Consider the following 18,093-nt stretch of genomic DNA (forward strand, 5'->3'; position numbering starts at 1 on the left):
GTACCATTTTATGCGGTACCAGTATGTACCTCTGAAGTACTAATATGCACTCTTTAGGGTACCGCCCCAATGACAGCTTTTGTACCTTTGTTTCTGCAAATGTATAGACTACTATCTCATCCGATGTTTTTTTGATCTAATATTCTGATATTGCAATAATCCTTTCTGCAGGAACACATGTAAAGTGAAGACGTTTGATAACCAGTCCCTTGTCTTGGATGTCTGCAATCAGGTAAACTCTCAGCATTGCCTTGCAAACACAGCATGCGTGCACTCGTGTATTTATGTGCATTAATTCATGTCAAATTTTAAATCCTTCTGTTGATCTTAAATCCTATATTGATCTCAAAGGCATTCATTCTAGGGATGTTCATGATTACATTTTTATAAGGCGTTATTATTTTATATATTATGCATTTCTTGCAGACTTGTTGTTTACAACTGTATTGTATATAGATTTAAAGGGATAGGTTAGTTTACCGAAAAATTTAAATTCTCTCATCAATTACTCACCCACAAGTCCTTTCAACCCTGTATAAATGTATTTGTTTTGCTAAATACAAAGAAAGATATTTTGAAGAATTGAATTTTGAAGAACCAAGAAGATCTGGGGCACCATTGACTTGCATAGTATGATAAAATAATATTATGGTGAATGATATCCCAAATCTGTTTGGTTACGGTATTAAGATTTTTCAAAATATATTCATTCAACTTGAGGATTAGTAAATGATGACAAAATGTTCATTTTTTACTGTAAATTGTCCCTTTAAGTCTCATATCGTCTTTACAGAGCTTCTAGACTTGCTTTACTGTCCGAGATTTATATGGTTACTGCAGTGACTCAGCAATCATCCTTCTCTCTCTCTCTCTCTCTCTCTCTCTCTCTCTCTCTCTCTCTCTCTCTCTCTCTCTCTCTCTATCCATCTCTGAGAAAACACTCTGTACATCTCTCACCCATACAAACTCATAAAAGTCTTCAGGGCATCAACTTTTTTTAAATGGGTCTCATGTGCTTGTATTCATCATTCATGTGAGTCAGTGTATTTGCACATGTGAACTCAAAAAGCACCCAAAGCACGTAATTGTGTGCGCATGTGCTGTTTTCCCAATGAGTTAAGATCTTGAATAAGTCTGACAATTTTTTTAGGATACATACAGTATACAGTAGCATGATGTTAAATCATTCTTTATGCTTTGCCACTTAATGCTCTGTTCTTATGTATACAATGAATAACAAATGTATAACATAAGTTTATACTGTATTTCAAAGCTATTGATGTACAATGTATTACAGTTAATGTGTTAAGTCTGCATGGTATAATATTTTATCAGGAGAAAGGAATGGAGGAGGATCCTGCATCAGAGCTTCCCCACCGTGTTCAGCATGCCACTGATGAGGAGAAGTTAGCCTCCACTGTCATGGGCCAAAAAGATGGGGTGGAGGAGATTTCAGACTGCACTAAAACAACCACATGTACTAAGAAAGACGGTGAGGGATTTCCACTACCTTAAGATAACAGATGCTCCTCCATAAAATTATAGTTATGCGAGGTTACGAATAATTGACAACATCTACTTAGGGTTAGGAGAAGGGTTTGTTTTAGGGTTAGTTGCACTCTAAAAAAAAAATGCTGGGTTATTTATTGTGTTGGGTGAAAAGGGGCAAACACAAAACACAGAAAATGTTTATATTTGACCCAACATTTATAAATGGATTTATCAATATAACTGGAGACAGGTTATCAGCAGTTGTGTGTTTGTTACAGCTCAAATGGTCTGTCCTACTGTAGTTGTACTATACCAGTGTTTATTCTCATATAATAACAAGTCAATAATCATTAGAGAAATTTGTCATTAATGAGGTTTAACAAACACTGCTCTGTTTGGTGAGACAGTTCTAGGCATTGTGCAAACACACAGTACTATTATGAATAAGAAAAAAGCTTACCGAGACAAAGAACAGCACTCTGTGGTGTTGGCAAAGAACACCTGGTGCAAATCTCATTTTAATTTGCTCGGTAAACAAAAACAGATCCAGACAATCCAAATGCCCCGTTGGTTTTAAAACAGAAGCAACCAGAGAGCAGTATTTTGACAGGACTGTGTTTACTCACGTGCCGCTCTGACTGGGGAAGAATGGGCGATTTCTCTGTCATGAATGGCACCTACGGGTAAAAATAAATCAGCCCACAATATTTATAAGTAAAATATCTTAATTCTCTTAATCTCTCATTCACCCTTACAAAAATAGTAGGCCTATACTTGAAGTTTGTTTTATTAAGTATACTAAAGTAAAGTTCAAGTTTACTTTGTTTAGTAAATATACTTTTGTTGTACAAGTAGTATACTTTTATGGACTATTTCAATACTATTTGTTAGCCTGCCCTACTACTGTGAATTGAGACATTTTTTAGTTCATAAAGATATAACAGTAGTAGTTTACAAGTATGTTTTATGTAGGCTATACGAATAGTATACTAATGCAATACTTGTAGCACATTTTCATTTTATTAAAGTACACTTTGAACTCTGAAGTATACTCTCTGGTAATTTTTATACATTTTTTTACAAGTATGTACTAGTTAGTTTTCTTTTAAGTAAACTGTAAAGATTTAAGCATACACAGTATGTTCCCCATTTAGATAATGTAAGTTTATAAGACTTAAGTTAAGAGTGTGTAAAACAAGTATTACATCGCATACTAACTCCATAAAAAGAATAAACGTAACTGGAACAACAATAAACAGATTGCTTTCGTGAATCAAACGTAACTTCCGGTAAACTTTGAGAAAAGAAAAAACAAAACAACAGTCCTTTTACAGTAAAGTTATTATATTTCTAAATTACAAGCAAAACAAACAACAAGTAAGGCTATTCTCTCAAAGTAAGTCAAGTAACATTATGTTTATTTGAACGTTTAACAGTTAGAAGTAATATGCTTGAGAGGTACATAACTTAGACTGAAATTATAAATCTTATTTTTGAAAAAAAAAAAAAGTATATTTAATAGAAATGTGGCCCTATAACTCTAAAATGCATAATTCTTCTCAGTATTGCACTCACTCAATGTTATATTACGATCATTACATACAAATGAGGTTCATGTTGTCTTACCTGCATACAGATGAGCTTTTCTCAAATTACTCGACGTGTAGTTCACTTTAACTTGTATTGTTTATTTTATTTAAATGTTGACTGTGCGCTCAAAATATATATATTGAAAAAGAAGAATTTAACTGTATAAAAAAAATCAAACACGACGCTAAATAAACGAAGACTTGAATCTCATTCCTCTGATGAAAGCTTGTGCTGCCCTCTACCGGTTACCACAAGTATTACATCAAATAATCCATTTGAATAATAGGCTGTAACAAACGTATGCGTATGCTTCAATACACTATCATCACTGACAATGAAAATAAATATGCAGTTTAAATAAAATATTTGTGTATAAGGTTAGCCAGTAGATACTCAAGGAGGTTTGGATAATAATATGAAAGTAACCATGTGTTTTTTTATGATCAGATCTGCCAGTGGGTATTACAGAAGAGTTTGATGGAAATGATCTCTCCTCTCCAGTAAGTTTTCATTCATGAGTATATATCTATTAGATATTACATGGATGCATCCAATATACATTAGCACATGAGCTTCTAACAAAGGTATAATATCTCTCTGTCTGTAAGAGAGTCATAATTATATCCTATTAGGAGGATTAGTGATCTCCATAGGCCAAAATCTGTCCAAGGACAAGGACATTTACATCAGCTAATGACCGGGTCAGAGATACCATAGGAAAATGTTATCACTCATAGTTTGCTTTCATATCTTAGGAGATTTGATGGTGTTTTCAGTTTAAGTTTTAACTTAGTCTCAGATGTTTCTCATAAAAATGGTTAGAAGATCTAAAAATAGAAACAAATGAGATTGTACAGGAAAAAAATATTGTAGATTTGGGTAAATTGATGAGAAATGTTTGAGCTTCAATAATATTGAATTTTGATTGCAAACTTGTTAGATTGGAGCTCAGTCTGTGACATTGAGATGAAACTAATGCCAATAAACTAAAATAAAGTATATATTTTCTCTCCATTTCATCTCACTGATGTCTAATGGAGATATTTAAGAGACTTCACCTGATTTTACATATTAATGAGTGTAGGGATATTACAGTATCATCAAAATTTTTAATCATTTAAAATAAATTTGTCATATGCTATTAATATGATGAAGATGATGATGATGATAGCATCATTATTATTATCTATATTATCTTTATTGTATGTGTTCTCTACAGAGTGATGAGCTGTGTAAGAGTTCATCAGAAAGTGATGCTATAGAGAAGATGAGTCCAGGGCTGAATTCAATTCATCTCAATGAAATGGATAAAGCTGCAGTACTCACACTGATCAGAGAAGAGGTAACAAAAAAAAAACATACAAGTCCAGATACACTGTTCTGTGATCTGAAACTCTTAATCCAACATGATTGAATGCGTCAACACATGTATTGTAACAATTTCTAAATTGAAAGCAATTGAGGAGCTCAGATGTCACCTCCTGCAAAAATAAGATAATAATATTAATCAAATGCTCAACATTATACAAATACTTTCGCTTAAAATCTGCTAAATCCCGGCCTCGGGTCATTCAGATTATTATAAACTGCTCATTTAAAAGAAAACATGCTAGGTTTTGCTTCTGAGCTTTTATGTCGAAATTTAAAGCGAATGAGACAGGGTGTTTCATTGTGTTTTTGTATCTGCAGATAATCACAAAAGAGATTGAAGCCAACGAATGGAAGAGGAAATATGAGGAAAGCAAACTTGAGGTCGTTGAAATGAGGTGACTCATATTTATCTACAGTATAACCTGTCCCAGAATGCACCGTGTTAAAGTACAGACCTGAGCATTAAACAAAACTTTTTACCAATCTCATCATAGGAAAATAGTGGATGAGTATGAGAAGACAGTAGCCCAGATGATAGGTAAGGAGCCATGCCTGTATTACAGAATGATTCATAGATATTCAACTGCATTTTGGTATCGTATTTCTCCAATGTTGTGCTGATTTGAAATCTTTCGTTATCTCACAAAAGCGGAGGAAGAGCAGCGTAAGAACATTGGATCTCAGAAGAGCATCCAGCAGTTAACCATGGAGAGAGATCAGGCCCTTGCCGACCTCAACTCTGTAGAGCGCTCACTGTCTGACCTGTTCAGACGCTATGAAAATATGAAAACTGTCCTTGAGGGCTATAAAAAGGTAACAGATATTTGCTAATAGAAACACTTTATAATTAAAACGACCTTGATATATAAAAATGTGGTACGTTTTTCAAATATACTTTTTATGTTTTGTCAGAATGAGGAAGTGCTAAAGAAATGTGCTCAGGACTATCTTGCACGCGTGAGGCAGGAGGAACAGCGTTATCAGACCCTCAAAATCCACGCAGAGGAGAAACTCGACAAGTAAGACCCTGTAGCATTAAGGTCCTGTAGTGTTCCTGCTATAGCTAAATTGGTAAAGCAAGGTTGTGGGTTCGATTCTCAGGGGAAAAATCTGCCAAATGCATACATGTAAATGTAAAACCTCATTCACGCAACACTTTGTTCCCAGAAAATTTCTGTAAAATTGGCAGAGAGGCTTCTGTGTGAATGCAAATGTTCTGGGATCATTTCCGTAAAGTGCACCTAGTACCATTGCCATAACATTCAAAGAAAGCATTCTGTTTACACAAAACGAAGAAACAATGCCATAAGGGGTGTGCCGTAGTATGGACTTATGTCATCGCAACCAAAAGTTATGGTTAAGCTCTTTGGCACAGGGATTTAACTCTTTCCCCGCCATTGACGATTTATCTCGTCAATTAAAAGGTAACAGATAATTGCTAATAGAAACACCTTATATATAAAACAACCTTGATATATAGAGATGTGGTACTTATTTAAGTATCGTATTCTGATTGGTGGCTTTTTCATGTTGTGTCAGAATAAAGAAATGCTGAATAAATGTGCTCAAGACTACCTCGCATGCGTGAGGCTGGAGGAACAGCATTATCAGACCCTCAAAAGTTATCTCGTCAATTAAGAGAAAACATTTGCATAAAAAAGTGTTCCTGATGAATTTTTATGTGTATCTGCAATACCACGATTATCCACTAGATGTGCAATTTATAAAAAAACTGAGGCCAAAACGTTATTTACTAATTTTAAACTCTGTGTATGTTTTGGCAATCGTTCTGAATCTGATCACTAACAAAATTCCTTCAAAAAAAAATTGCAATTATTTCAACTTTTTGGTAAAAAAATATTTTTAAAGAAAAATAAATACCTATATTTAAGAGTTTATAAACAGAGTAAAAATATAAATAGGATTAAAAGTGTTTTTTTCCGTTTTGTTTGTTTATTGTTTGTTTGAAAGCAGAGGGGCTGTTCTTTCATCTGATATATTTGTATGTTTTTAGAAGAAAGTTTTTTTGAAAATCACAAAAAATGCTGCCGGGCAACTTTTCAAAAAATGGCTGGCAGGGAAAAAAATGTCTGCAAACTGGACTAAAGCAGAGTTTACGGAACTTGTCACTTTCCACACTGAAGCTTTTTCTGTGTATTTTCCGTAATCTTTGTGTTAAGATTGTTCAATTTTCTAAAATCTTCACAGGGCTTCTTTACATACAGGACCACATACAGTATATCTTATAGTAAGCATCATAAGTCTGCATGCTTCATGCGCATTGAGGCTCAAGTCTTGAGTAAAAGTCATACGATAGCATTGAGTATAAACTAACCTGAAATCGAATCAAAGTCTTTTTCACACAAGAATCTACTTTATTTGTTGCAAGCGATGTCAAACCCTTTCAATCTGAATGCAGACCCAAAAAACATTTAAAACAAATCAAAGTTCCGCTATATACTTTTCATGACTATTCCATATGTACATTTTCAAATTTATTTCATCAAGTTTCTCACATTTTAATGCAATGCCATCTCATCTACAGAGCGAATGAGGAGATCGCACAGGTTCGTGCCAAGGCCGATGCGGAGAGCGTGGCACTCAATGCCTGTCTGAGAAAAGAGCAGATGAAGGTGGAATCACTGGAGCGGGCGCTCGAGCATAAGGTAACATCTCACACTATCAGAACGCAAACATTTCAGATCAATTCGATGAGACACAGTTATAAAATATCTATTCTCTATTTCTTTCAGAATCAAGAGACTGAAGAACTCACCAAGATTTGTGATGAGCTCATAGCCAAGTTGGGCACAACAGACTGAAAAGCTATGCTTATTTTCCCCCACACACATGCCTTGTCTGACCCAACCCCACTGTTGACCCAGCCTAGCACGTCTGAATCTGCAGTTGCATTTACATTTTTTTGGAAAGAGTCACTTACTTTTCCTTTTGTCTGACTCAGTGTCTGGAAAGAAAAAAAAAACAGGATATTAAATGAAACAGTGGAAGCAGATTTAAAATTGCTAATGTATGACTTTCCATATGGCCATAATCCACCTTTGGATTGTGTAACGGTGTGAGAAGAAAACCACCCACATATCTTTTTCTGATGACTGCTGTCATTTCTCTGGAGATGTGTGTAAAGTTCATATGCGGCTGTTATTGCAGCTGGGTGTGTAACGGTGCGACTTGGGGTTTTCCTCTAGACGTGTGTGTTTATGATTTAATGTCCATGTAAAGAACAAAGAGGTTTTTATGAATGTGGGAAAGAGGGTCTTGTTCATAGTTTACATGATCGCAGTGCTGCTATATGTTACAGAGGAAGCAAATTTTATTATTTGCAACTTTTTTTACATTACTTACCTTGATCATGGATAGTACTGTAACATGAATTATTATTATTTAGCTCATTACACAAATGAAAAAAGTTATTTTAGCATATTCAAAACTTCTGTTTTAAGAATTTGGAAGCAGGTTGTAGTTCTGTGCTTTATATTCACTAGTTGTTTCAGTGCAAATGTATTATCATTTATGATATAAAGGTTTTTATCCAATCAAATGATGACTTCCATAGCACAAATTTTGAAACAAACCGAGAGCACTTAAACTGGCCTTTATACATTAAATACTTTGGTTTTGTATACATCAAGAAGGACTTGTTTTGTTGTTTATACTCTCTATTTTTATTTTATTGCGAGTGCAGGGAGCCTATCAGAGGTCTTTGGATGCAACAAACGTACTTGTAGATGTTCAATGAAGTCTTTACAAGAGCTGACAATCTTGCTGTGCCTAATGCTAAAGCGATACGTTCTATTGGCTGTTGTTTTTACCCACACTTCCTGCTTTTTTAAGCAATACAGTACATTTTTTCAGAGTAACTAACCAAATGCCAAATGAAACCGCTATCTGTGTGCCAAACATTAATGGTTTGTGTGGAGATATCTAAACTAGCCTGGTGAATTGCCACGTTGTTGTTGTTGTTTAAGGAGCTTTTCGATGTTCATGACATTACTCACTGAAATCTGTCCTGTGTATATTTTTATGAAAATAAGATTGTTCCTTTATTGTGTCATTAATGTTTGTAAAGTGGAAGAAAGAGCACAGAAATGCCATTGACTAATATATATTTTGTGCATAATGCATTCCCTAAATAAAAGTTATAAATAGTTTGATCTGTTGTTGTGTGCTTAACCCTTTCAGTAAACAAACCAGCACTGTTACAGTATTGCAGTATATGTGGCCACTTTTTCAAAGGAATAGCTTGTTTCATAGCTAATCCTTTAAGTGGGAAATCTGGTGACACGGGTATTAATAGGGATTTTCTTTGTGTTGAGGACATTCAATAGCCTATACAGAAGTCAACCATAACAAAATTTTCAAAATATCTCTAATGCTTAAATTCAAAATGCACAAAGCTAGTGGATATTTGGTGAAATGTGAACATGTGTTGATGAGTGTTAATGTGTGATGTTGATTATGCAGATCTGTTGCATGTGTTAAGCCGATGTAATGCACTGCAGGATTACAGAGAGGTGCTGAAGTGTTTTAGATAAGACCTCCACATTGTCCCAAAGCTTTTCTGTTCAACATGAAGACTTTCCTCGCTGCATTGATTCTGTTTGTCTCTGTGATACACAGTAAGTAATTATATAAGAATCCAGACATACATTTATTAACTACAATTAGAAATTGTTGTTGATATACTCTATGAAAAGATTTGATACAAAATGGTTTCATACTAAAACACGGTAATAATGTAACATTGCTGACATTTTATTGAAATATATATATACAGTTGTGCAAAAGTCTTAGGCCACCATGCCAGAATTACATTTGTTGTTTTTGCAATGTTATAGTGATCATATATAATTGTTTCTCAGTCTCTTTAATACAATACATCCAGAAAATAAGAAATGTGTATATAGTGTTAAAAACTGTATAAAAATGTAAACCGATGTGTCAAGTTTTTAGGGTAAACCCCCCTTCTACTTGAGCAGTAGCAGGAAACTGCAGGATCTCTTAAACCTAAATAAAATTAAATCCTAATTTCTAATTTTAAAGAAATTAGTCTTTTTACTTTATTCTGTTCAAAAACGCTCAAGAAATGCCAAGAGAGGTCACACTAAACACAGGAGATGCCTAAAGAAGACATTTAGTCCTGAAAATTTTATTTTTTTATTTTTATTTTCATATTTCCTGTATTTTCTGTTTGTATCTTAAGATTGAAAAATAAATATGGATGGACATTAAAATTTCTAAAACAACAAGTCTGGTGGTGGGGGCCTAAGACTTTTGCACAGTACTGTATATTAAAAAGCTTATTAATAATATATCAAGCTATACATTATTGGATCCTGTTATAATTAGCAGAAATATATCAAATAAAAATATGGCTTAAAATGTATAATTATGATTATTACATACTCCAGCTATATAAATTATATGCTGTCTCCTAGCTGTATTAGCCTATACTCATTTTTAAATAAAACTATATACTGTGTATTACAAAACATATATGCGTAAAAGTTTCCCTATAGAATTTGTAGGTGTGCGGCTCATCAGTTTAATCTCAGATCAGCTGTGTTGTCTTGTTCGGTATGTAAAGGTGAGGGGTTGAAGTGTTTCACCTGTGTGGCTCATAACCAGGATGAGTGTGACAGACAGGGCTCAACTGTGTGTCCTGCTAATGCAGATGCCTGCTCCACCATCACAGGGGCACGTGAGTACACGCATGTACATACAGACCTGCAGTTCACTTGATGGCCACAAGAGAGGGGCATCACTCTGAACTTGTGTTCAGATTTTATACATGCTAAATGTAGCTACAGTATATGCTAAAAAATAACAAAAAGGAATGCAAATGTAACAGAATTATTAACCTACAAATTAATTTCATATCGTGCATACCATATATTATGATTATTATTGTTTTATTAGTGATTAATAATTATTTCTATATATACTAATAGGTACATAATTATTTAATTGTCAGTTCCATAAAATTGAAATTATTTTATTGTCAGTACCATTAAAGTGACCTGAAAGTTGACGTTTGTAATGTATTATATTCGTTTTTTGTTTTGTCATGCATCTACGGTCTTGCAAAGTTTTGTAAGGCACTACAGAAATTGAACAGATTTTAACCTTCATTTTTAATAAATTGAAATAAAAAATAAATAAATAAACATTTACTGATCCAAGTCAAGCTTTTTGACAACAATATTTGAATCCCTACTATCCCTTCTACACTACTTGTTTAATTTAACTAAACACAAAGACTTATTGATTTTTAATGGTTTAAGCTTATTTTTATGTTTGTTTTGTCTTATTTTAAATGATTTTAATTTTGAGGCAACCTTAGAATTTATTGTGGCCCCATGCCTTAAAGGGATAGTTCACCCTATTTATTTATTTATTAATTTTCAAAAATGTACTCACTCTCATGTTGTTACAAACCCGTATACATTTCTTTATTCTGTTGAACACAACAATAGAACATATTTTGAGCAATGTTTGTAACCATACCAATCAAAAGCCCCATTGACTTCCATATAGTAGGAATAAAGAATACTATGAAAGTCAATGGGGCTTTTGATTGGTTTGGTTTTAAACAGTCCTCCAACTATTTTAATTTGTGTTCACCTGAACAAAGAAATGTATACATGTTTGTAACAACATGATGACAGAATTTTAATTTTTGGGTGAACTATCCCTATGGTTTCCATTTGAAATCTTGATGTGTCATTTTGTGGTGTCCTTCTCTGTGTTTCTTCCACCACAGACACTGTTCTGAAGTCATGCTCTTATAAGTCTTTCTGTGACAAGTCTCACATGAGTAACGGTGAACTGAAGTGCTGCTTCAGTGATGACTGTAATGGACCCCATCGCTCTCACAGTCACGGGGAAAACAACACTGCTGTGACCCTGAGCTCCAGTCCTGCTCTGCTCCTGGGCATCCTGCTCTTTACAGTAGCTCTCAGATCACTGTAATTCATCCTTTACTCTCTATAGTCATGTACAGAATCAATAAATCCTCATCTGATGGATTTAACATTTTAATGTAACTCATAGATAAGCTTTTATCTATAGGATGGCCACATAATCCATGTGCTACTTACATTTATTTAGAGGATGATTTCATCAAAAGCAACCCTGCTGAAAAAGCATAGACTGGCATAATTCCCATGCTGGTTTAGCTGGTGGTCACCAGCATACCAGCATCAAAACACAAGATATGCTGGTCTTGCTGGTATGCTGGATTTCCAGCAGGCAAAAATTTGCAAGACTTACGTAACTTACATTTTGTCTGCTATGGCTGATCTATAGTTTACTGTCGGTCATGAGCATCTGCAAACTATTCAATAAAGAAATAAAACGTTATTTGTCCTCCATATATCTGTCTGTCTGCTTTTTACTTGTTTATCAACCTGAATAAGTACCTGTCTGTCTGTCTATATATCTGCCTGTGTGTCTGCTTCTCACCTGTCAGTATTTGTATGTCAATCTATCATGTATGAATGTTGTCTGCTTTTCTGTCTGCCTGTTTGTCTGTCTCCATATCTGTTTGCTATTCACTACGTTTATCTGTTAGAATATGTGCCCGACTGTCTGGATGTCTATCGTGTATGATTGCATATCCCCATGTAAATAATATTGTAGTATATATTAGTATTTACTATAGTAAACAGTAGATATTGTAGTAATTACTTGTTAGCGTACACTTTGAGTGAAGTATACTGACAATTGTGTGACTTTCGATAAATTGTAGTAAATACTGTGTACTTAAATATTTACTATGGTAAGGTTCAAAACCACTATAATTTTAATAATTTTACTACAATAATAATAATAATATAATACTTACAATAATAAATACTATATTATTCCAGTAATTTTTTTTTTTGGGGGGGGGGGCTTTCCTTTACTTTCTGTCTTTTTGTCTGTCTGACTGTATGTTTCCTTCCTGATGTCCAGCCGTCTGCTTCCCACTGCTCACATTACACGTGCATTGAGAACATCACCTCGCGCACATCAGGGCATACCCAGCTGTATGACGTAATGGGCGCGCGGGAGACACATTGGGGTGTCTGTAACTTTCATAATGTCTCAGTCAAGGATGGTTTCATATTGCAGTGATAGTGGGAGGAGGTGAAAGCCTGTGTTAGGGGTGAAAGCTCGTTTAAAAGTGTTGCTGGATACAGAGACAGATGTAACTCAGGGCTGCTGCATCCAACTGCGCGCGCGTAACACCACAGAATACTTTCACTGCAGAACAAAACAGCAAAGTTTGAAAGGTAAGTGCATGACAACTATGTTGCTTTTGGAAAATATTTATTTAGCAACAATGTAATAATTAAATGCACGGGTCTTAAACGATAAATGAATACTTGTTTTCGTTAATGTTTTAGTAAAACTAGTTCATTTTTAAGATTGCATGGTGGTAGATAAAACGCTCATTCAAATGAATCAGTTGACTGACACAACTTCGTCAGACGTCAGCAACAAACGCTCAAACACCAATAAACATGATTTAATTTGCCTTTTGGATCTAAACTAACTTTATATTACCTCACATAAAATACTGTTATATACTTATTTTTACTATGTTAAACTGTAGTATGCTGTAGTACATTTTCAATCTTGTTGCTTGGGACCAACTGCTTTTCTTATCACATACACGACGCTCATTGGGTGATAGCTAAATGAACTGAGGCAAGGTGTGTCGGGTAGAGACACTTTTTCCAAATTTGCAGAGCAGGGTCCATAAGAACAGGATTTAACCACTGTAATATACTATAGTGATTACCCATTACAGTATTTGTAGTATTAACCATAATTAATTTATAAAAATTGAGTAAATACTGTAGTGTCAATTACTTTTACTATAGTAAGGTTCAAAAATACTATAGTATCTAGGTCATACTAAGTACTACATCATTTAGGTGAATGCATTTTGTCTTTTGTGCTTTTATCTTCGAGATGTGTATATATGAAGGAAGTTGTTATTTATACTGGAGGGTCTAAAGCAGTCTGTGAGTTCCCCACCAAAGCACATTCTATTAATAGCCTCAATTTTAATATTTATTTATTACATATTTTGTATAAGCTTGGCTTTGTTCAAAGGGACACTCCTATTTTTTTGAAAATATGCTCATTTTCCAGCTTCCCTAGAGTTAAACATTAGATTTTTACAGTTTTGGAATCCATTCAGCTGATTTCAGGGTCTGGCGGTACCACTTTTAGCATAGCTTAGCACAATCCATTGAATCTGATTAGACCGTTAGCATTGCGCTAAACAATCACCAAAGAGTTTCAATATTTTTCCTATTTAAAACTTGACTCTTCTGTAGTTACATCGTGTACTAAGACAGACGGAAAATTAAAAGTTTCGATTTTCTAGGCAGATATGGCTAGGAACTATACTCTCATTCTGGCGTAATAATCAAGGACTTTGCTGCTGTAACATGGCTGCAGCAGGCGTAGTGATATTACGCACTGCCGAAAATAGTGCCCTTGGTCACTTTCAATAGAGACAGAGCGCAGTTATGCTAATCCAACTGTCTTTTGCCCTGTCCCAAATGGCACACTCCGGACTTGTGGTCCTCCTCAGAGTCCACACTTTGATGACATCATGTAGTATAGACTTTAGGGACCCTTGATGCGAGTCCACGTGGGTGCACCGGAGTCATATTTTGGGACAGACTCGAGCATCACACCGGAAATAGGTAGAGAAGTTGCCCGTCAGTGTGAACTCCTCCCTTCCGTCGTCTGATTGGTCTGATTGCCAATAAAAAGTGCGCGAAGCCTGCTGCAGTGCGGGCTTCGCTGAAGACCGCATCAAGGGGCAAAGGAGGCGCTGATGAGCACACTTCAAATGACAGATGGGACACCCTACGGACTCGTAGACTAAGCGAGAACGCGCAATTTAAGCCCACGAGACCGAAAGTCCACATGAAGTGCGACATTTGGGACAGGGCCTATATTCACTTTGCATTACATGAGGCTGCCTCCTTGTCATTTCTGGCTTAAAACAAAAACAAAATAATGCCTAAATGCTGCTGTGGGACAAGTTGTACAGCTAACAAGCTAAAAAAAACAGAAATAAGTTTTTAGAAGCTGTCAACCCCAAAAAACGAGCATTTAAAGACACAAAAGTGGATCGCTGACTACGTTTCCCTCCAGGGGGCTTAGTTCTAATAATAGTAGTACTATGAAAAGTTGCCTGTATCGACTTTTGTGTCTTTAAACGCTCGTTTGTTGGGGTCGACAGCTTATAAAGACTTAGTTTTTTTTACTTGTTAGCTGTACATCCTGTCACACAGCGGCTTTTGGGCATTATTCAGCTTTTTGTTATAAGCCCGAAATGACAAGTACTGTAGGCAGCCTCTCGCAATACAAAGTAAATGGAGACGGATGGATTGTTTTCCCCCCGGTGGGTGTGGTTTTAAGGTTATAAGGTTATAAAGCTGTGCACTGTGTAGCAGGGGTCTATTTTCAGGCGCTGTGTAATATCATTGCGCCTGCTGCAGCCATGTGTCCCTTTAACATTTTAAAACAATTATATCAACAAGTAAAAATGAAATGAACAAGTTAAAGCAAAAAAGTTTGAGTAGACTCCATGCAGACTGTTTTATCTATTGTGGTAGCCCTTGTTTACAAAAAGGTTGGAGACCCCTGCACCCAAGCTCCCTTCATTCATTCATTCATTCATGTACGTTTAAAGTCATTTATAAACTCTAAAAAATGTTGATTGTGTAAAATATGAATGTACCCAACCGGTGGTTTACATTAACCTTGAAAATGTCCATATTTGACCCAATCAATTTCACAGTGTAATATATCACAAACTTGACATGTTTAGGCCAGATGTGTTTAAGAACTTGTGTTTCAAGTTGTATTAAATTTGGCTTTGACACAAAGGTTTTTTTAATTTCTTTTATTTCAACACATAAGAGATTTAACCATGCATTTGTTCTCTGCTTTTTGATCTATATACATTCACACCCTTCTGAAACATAAATATACATTTTTATGGGGCTTGTTCATACGTTAATTGACACTTTGATTGATAGATTGTTGAAAAAGGGTGGACTCAGTAGTGTCTCTACCATGTAGACATAAAACTTAGGGTGGTCATACATATGCTATACATCTGCTGCAGATCATTGCATTAAACATGTCACACGTGCATGCATGCTCTGGGGTTTATAAATGTGTAGATAAAAGCTTGTGGTTTCATGGCCTGGGGTAAACATGACGGTTACTTATGTTATGTTGTCATCACAGAGTTTGTGTTGATCTCCCGCAGGTCAATTTGAAAGCATAGTCATGGTGATCTCTTCTGCATTGCATATCTTACTCGGTCTGATGATCCTGCTAATCTCGGTTGAAGCCCAGCAACCAAAGATTCAGCTCCGCCTGGCCGGAAACAAGCGCAAGAATAACGAGGGCCGCGTGGAGGTCTTCTACAACAATGAATGGGGAACTGTCTGTGATGATGACTTCTCAATCGAAGCCGCTCATGTTGTGTGCAGGGAGCTTGGCTTCATTGGCGCTATGTCTTGGTTACCATCTGCCAAGCTTGGACAAGGAGAAGGTAGACAAGAAGTTGAATTCATTTCACAATTTTGCATCATAGTAAGCAGTAAATACATACAGTATTAGTACAGGAATGTAGGATGACACCTAGAAAAGCATTCATTATCATTCTGATAGCCTGTTACAGCTGTTAAAGATCTTCTATGAGCATGAGGAGCTCAAAAGCCGCTAAATGCCATCTCAATCAAAAATGAGATAATTATAATAACCAAATGCTCTTTGCACATATTCAAGTTCGTTCATCGAATACTTTCACTTCAAATCTGCTTAATCCCAGCCTCAGGTCATTTGGAAATACCGGTTTGTTGGTCCATTAAGAGTGTGATTAAAAAATGTCCATTTCAAGAAAACATGTCAGACACACTTATGTGTTTCTTTATTACACATAATGTCTGAAAAGGCATGTGTTACCTATTAAGGGTAATTAATACCAATCAGCGAGCCGTTACTATTTTTACAACAAGAAAATGGAAAACAGGATTCAATATCTGGAACAGACATAATCTCATGTTTTTCTCCCCTTATTTTGGGAACATGATGATCATGTATAAATCTGTCCAGACATTATAAATCATAATCTGCAGATCAGTGGGTGGTTATAGAGCCCTGTGAAACAATAACCACCGTTCTTATTTTTATTTCCCTAAGCAAAATCATACATATAGAAATGAGATGTCTGCTGAAGTATTAGATCAGCTGGTGAACCACCATAGGCTTTGTAGTGAACCAGGTTGACACAGGAGATCAGTCTAGTTAAAAAAAGGTTCATCCAAGAAAGCATTTAAGAAACCCTAAATGTGTTTTCTTCCCTCCTAGGTCGCATTTGGCTGGACAATGTCCATTGCACAGGAAGAGAGAAGTCTTTAGCTGATTGTCCCTCCAATGGGTTTGGGGTGTCGGACTGCAGGCACACCGAGGATGTAGGGGTGGTGTGCAATCATAAGCGAATCCCAGGCCACAGATTCATCAACACGATGAGCAATGATGTTGAGGTACACACTCACATTTGCTTTTTTTAGCATATGGTTGACAGCGATGGGAAATTGACTCAAATGCAACGCAGATGTGAATAAGCAAGCCTGAGGGACTGTTGTTGGTGATCGAGTTAAAGCAGAACAGTTCTGCCTTTGAAATGTCTTTTTAAGAGTTTGGGGGTAAAGATTGCTAAAGTGATCCATGCACCACAATGTATCATCAAAAAACCACAGTCTTTCCATCAAACAGTAAAGCCAAAAAGCGAATCCCCCTCAAATGCGTAATGGTTGAGAAATTACAGCAGACGTGTTTAAAAAAATTATCTCAGTGAATATTTTCAGTTCATCTCCTGGGTAAAAGGAAGTGAAGGTCTGTTACCGCAGGTCACACATTCCTACCCAATGCTTGCAACTTAAGAATAGTTTATTACCGTTAAATTCTCCTTTTATGACGCGCCAGCTGTCTACACACCCCCGTGTCTCCTGTGCAATCAGGATTCGTTGACTTATTAACCGATATTTGTATATTTGCCATGTTGGTATGGAAACCAAGGGCAGGTTTAAAGATGGGCTCATGAGAGCGATCAAAGAGCCCATGGTATGCTTTTCCATGACCTGAGCTGTAATGACTTTACCACACTGTGCGTCTCCCCCAAGATCCTTCCTGCTCCCCTCCGATATTCCCCTGGTCCTCCAATGACTTCTCTGAGAATGTTAATGTGGTTAAACACTACGGAGTTGCTGACTAACGGAATGAATTACGGCAGCGTGGAATCCCGCCTGTCAGATGAGAGCTTTCTATTCATGAGAAGAAGAAAAATGGGATGGTTTGAGTCGAATGGGAGAGTGCAGGGACACTTGGACATTTTATGAGATGGTCACAGTAATTTTGTAGGATTTGAAATATTCTGTCAGATGAATAATGTGCTTACGTGTTAATGAATTGCATTTCAAGCTAAAAAAATCAATGTGCTTCTAGAAAGTGAATTTAATGATGTTATTCTAGAAATTTCCTTTATTTAGTCTATAATTGTGTAACTTGGGCTTAAAGAAATAGTTCACCCAAAAA

General features: G+C 35.9%; 3 protein-coding genes across 5 annotated transcripts in view; all 3 read left to right on the forward strand.

Moving 5' to 3' along the window:
• tacc1 (transforming, acidic coiled-coil containing protein 1) overlaps positions 1–8,621 on the forward strand; it is a 33,134-nt gene extending 24,513 nt beyond the window's left edge. For all 3 annotated transcript variants that reach the window (XM_065290510.2, XM_065290508.2, XM_065290509.2), the window contains 10 exons: positions 172–232; positions 1,336–1,492; positions 3,529–3,581; positions 4,301–4,423; positions 4,771–4,847; positions 4,947–4,990; positions 5,102–5,265; positions 5,365–5,471; positions 6,998–7,118; positions 7,206–8,621. In XM_065290510.2, the coding sequence (XP_065146582.1) occupies positions 172–232; positions 1,336–1,492; positions 3,529–3,581; positions 4,301–4,423; positions 4,771–4,847; positions 4,947–4,990; positions 5,102–5,265; positions 5,365–5,471; positions 6,998–7,118; positions 7,206–7,274 (976 nt within the window). In that variant the 3' untranslated portion in view covers positions 7,275–8,621. The remainder of the gene's footprint in view (positions 1–171; positions 233–1,335; positions 1,493–3,528; positions 3,582–4,300; positions 4,424–4,770; positions 4,848–4,946; positions 4,991–5,101; positions 5,266–5,364; positions 5,472–6,997; positions 7,119–7,205) is intronic.
• A 141-nt stretch (positions 8,622–8,762) lies between these two features.
• On the forward strand, positions 8,763–11,726 carry LOC135779701 (uncharacterized). Its single transcript, XM_065290511.2, has 3 exons — positions 8,763–9,089; positions 10,058–10,171; positions 11,234–11,726. The coding sequence occupies exons 1-3, from the start codon at positions 9,041–9,043 to the stop codon at positions 11,440–11,442; spliced, it is 372 nt and encodes a 123-aa protein (XP_065146583.1). The 5' UTR covers positions 8,763–9,040; the 3' UTR covers positions 11,443–11,726.
• An 853-nt stretch (positions 11,727–12,579) lies between these two features.
• The window catches only part of loxl2a (lysyl oxidase-like 2a), a 33,955-nt gene continuing 28,441 nt past the window's right edge, over positions 12,580–18,093 (forward strand). Inside the window, exons 1-3 of the mRNA XM_065290507.2 lie at positions 12,580–12,746; positions 15,761–16,048; positions 16,867–17,042. Of these exons, the coding sequence (XP_065146579.1) occupies positions 15,781–16,048; positions 16,867–17,042 (444 nt within the window). The 5' untranslated portion in view covers positions 12,580–12,746; positions 15,761–15,780. The remainder of the gene's footprint in view (positions 12,747–15,760; positions 16,049–16,866; positions 17,043–18,093) is intronic.

Source organism: Paramisgurnus dabryanus, chromosome 10 (assembly GCF_030506205.2).
Source record: "Paramisgurnus dabryanus chromosome 10, PD_genome_1.1, whole genome shotgun sequence".
NCBI classification, from domain to species: domain Eukaryota; kingdom Metazoa; phylum Chordata; class Actinopteri; order Cypriniformes; family Cobitidae; genus Paramisgurnus; species Paramisgurnus dabryanus.

Excerpts from the sequence above, each read along its gene's own strand:
- LOC135779701 (XM_065290511.2), top strand. The coding sequence starts at position 9,041 with ATGAAGACTTTCCTCGCTGCATTGATTCTGTTTGTCTCTGTGATACAC. Across the intron at positions 9,090-10,057 it reads GTTTGTCTCTGTGATACACA|GTGAGGGGTTGAAGTGTTTC; the intron begins GTAAGTAATTAT and ends CGGTATGTAAAG. Across the intron at positions 10,172-11,233 it reads CTCCACCATCACAGGGGCAC|ACACTGTTCTGAAGTCATGC; the intron begins GTGAGTACACGC and ends CTTCCACCACAG.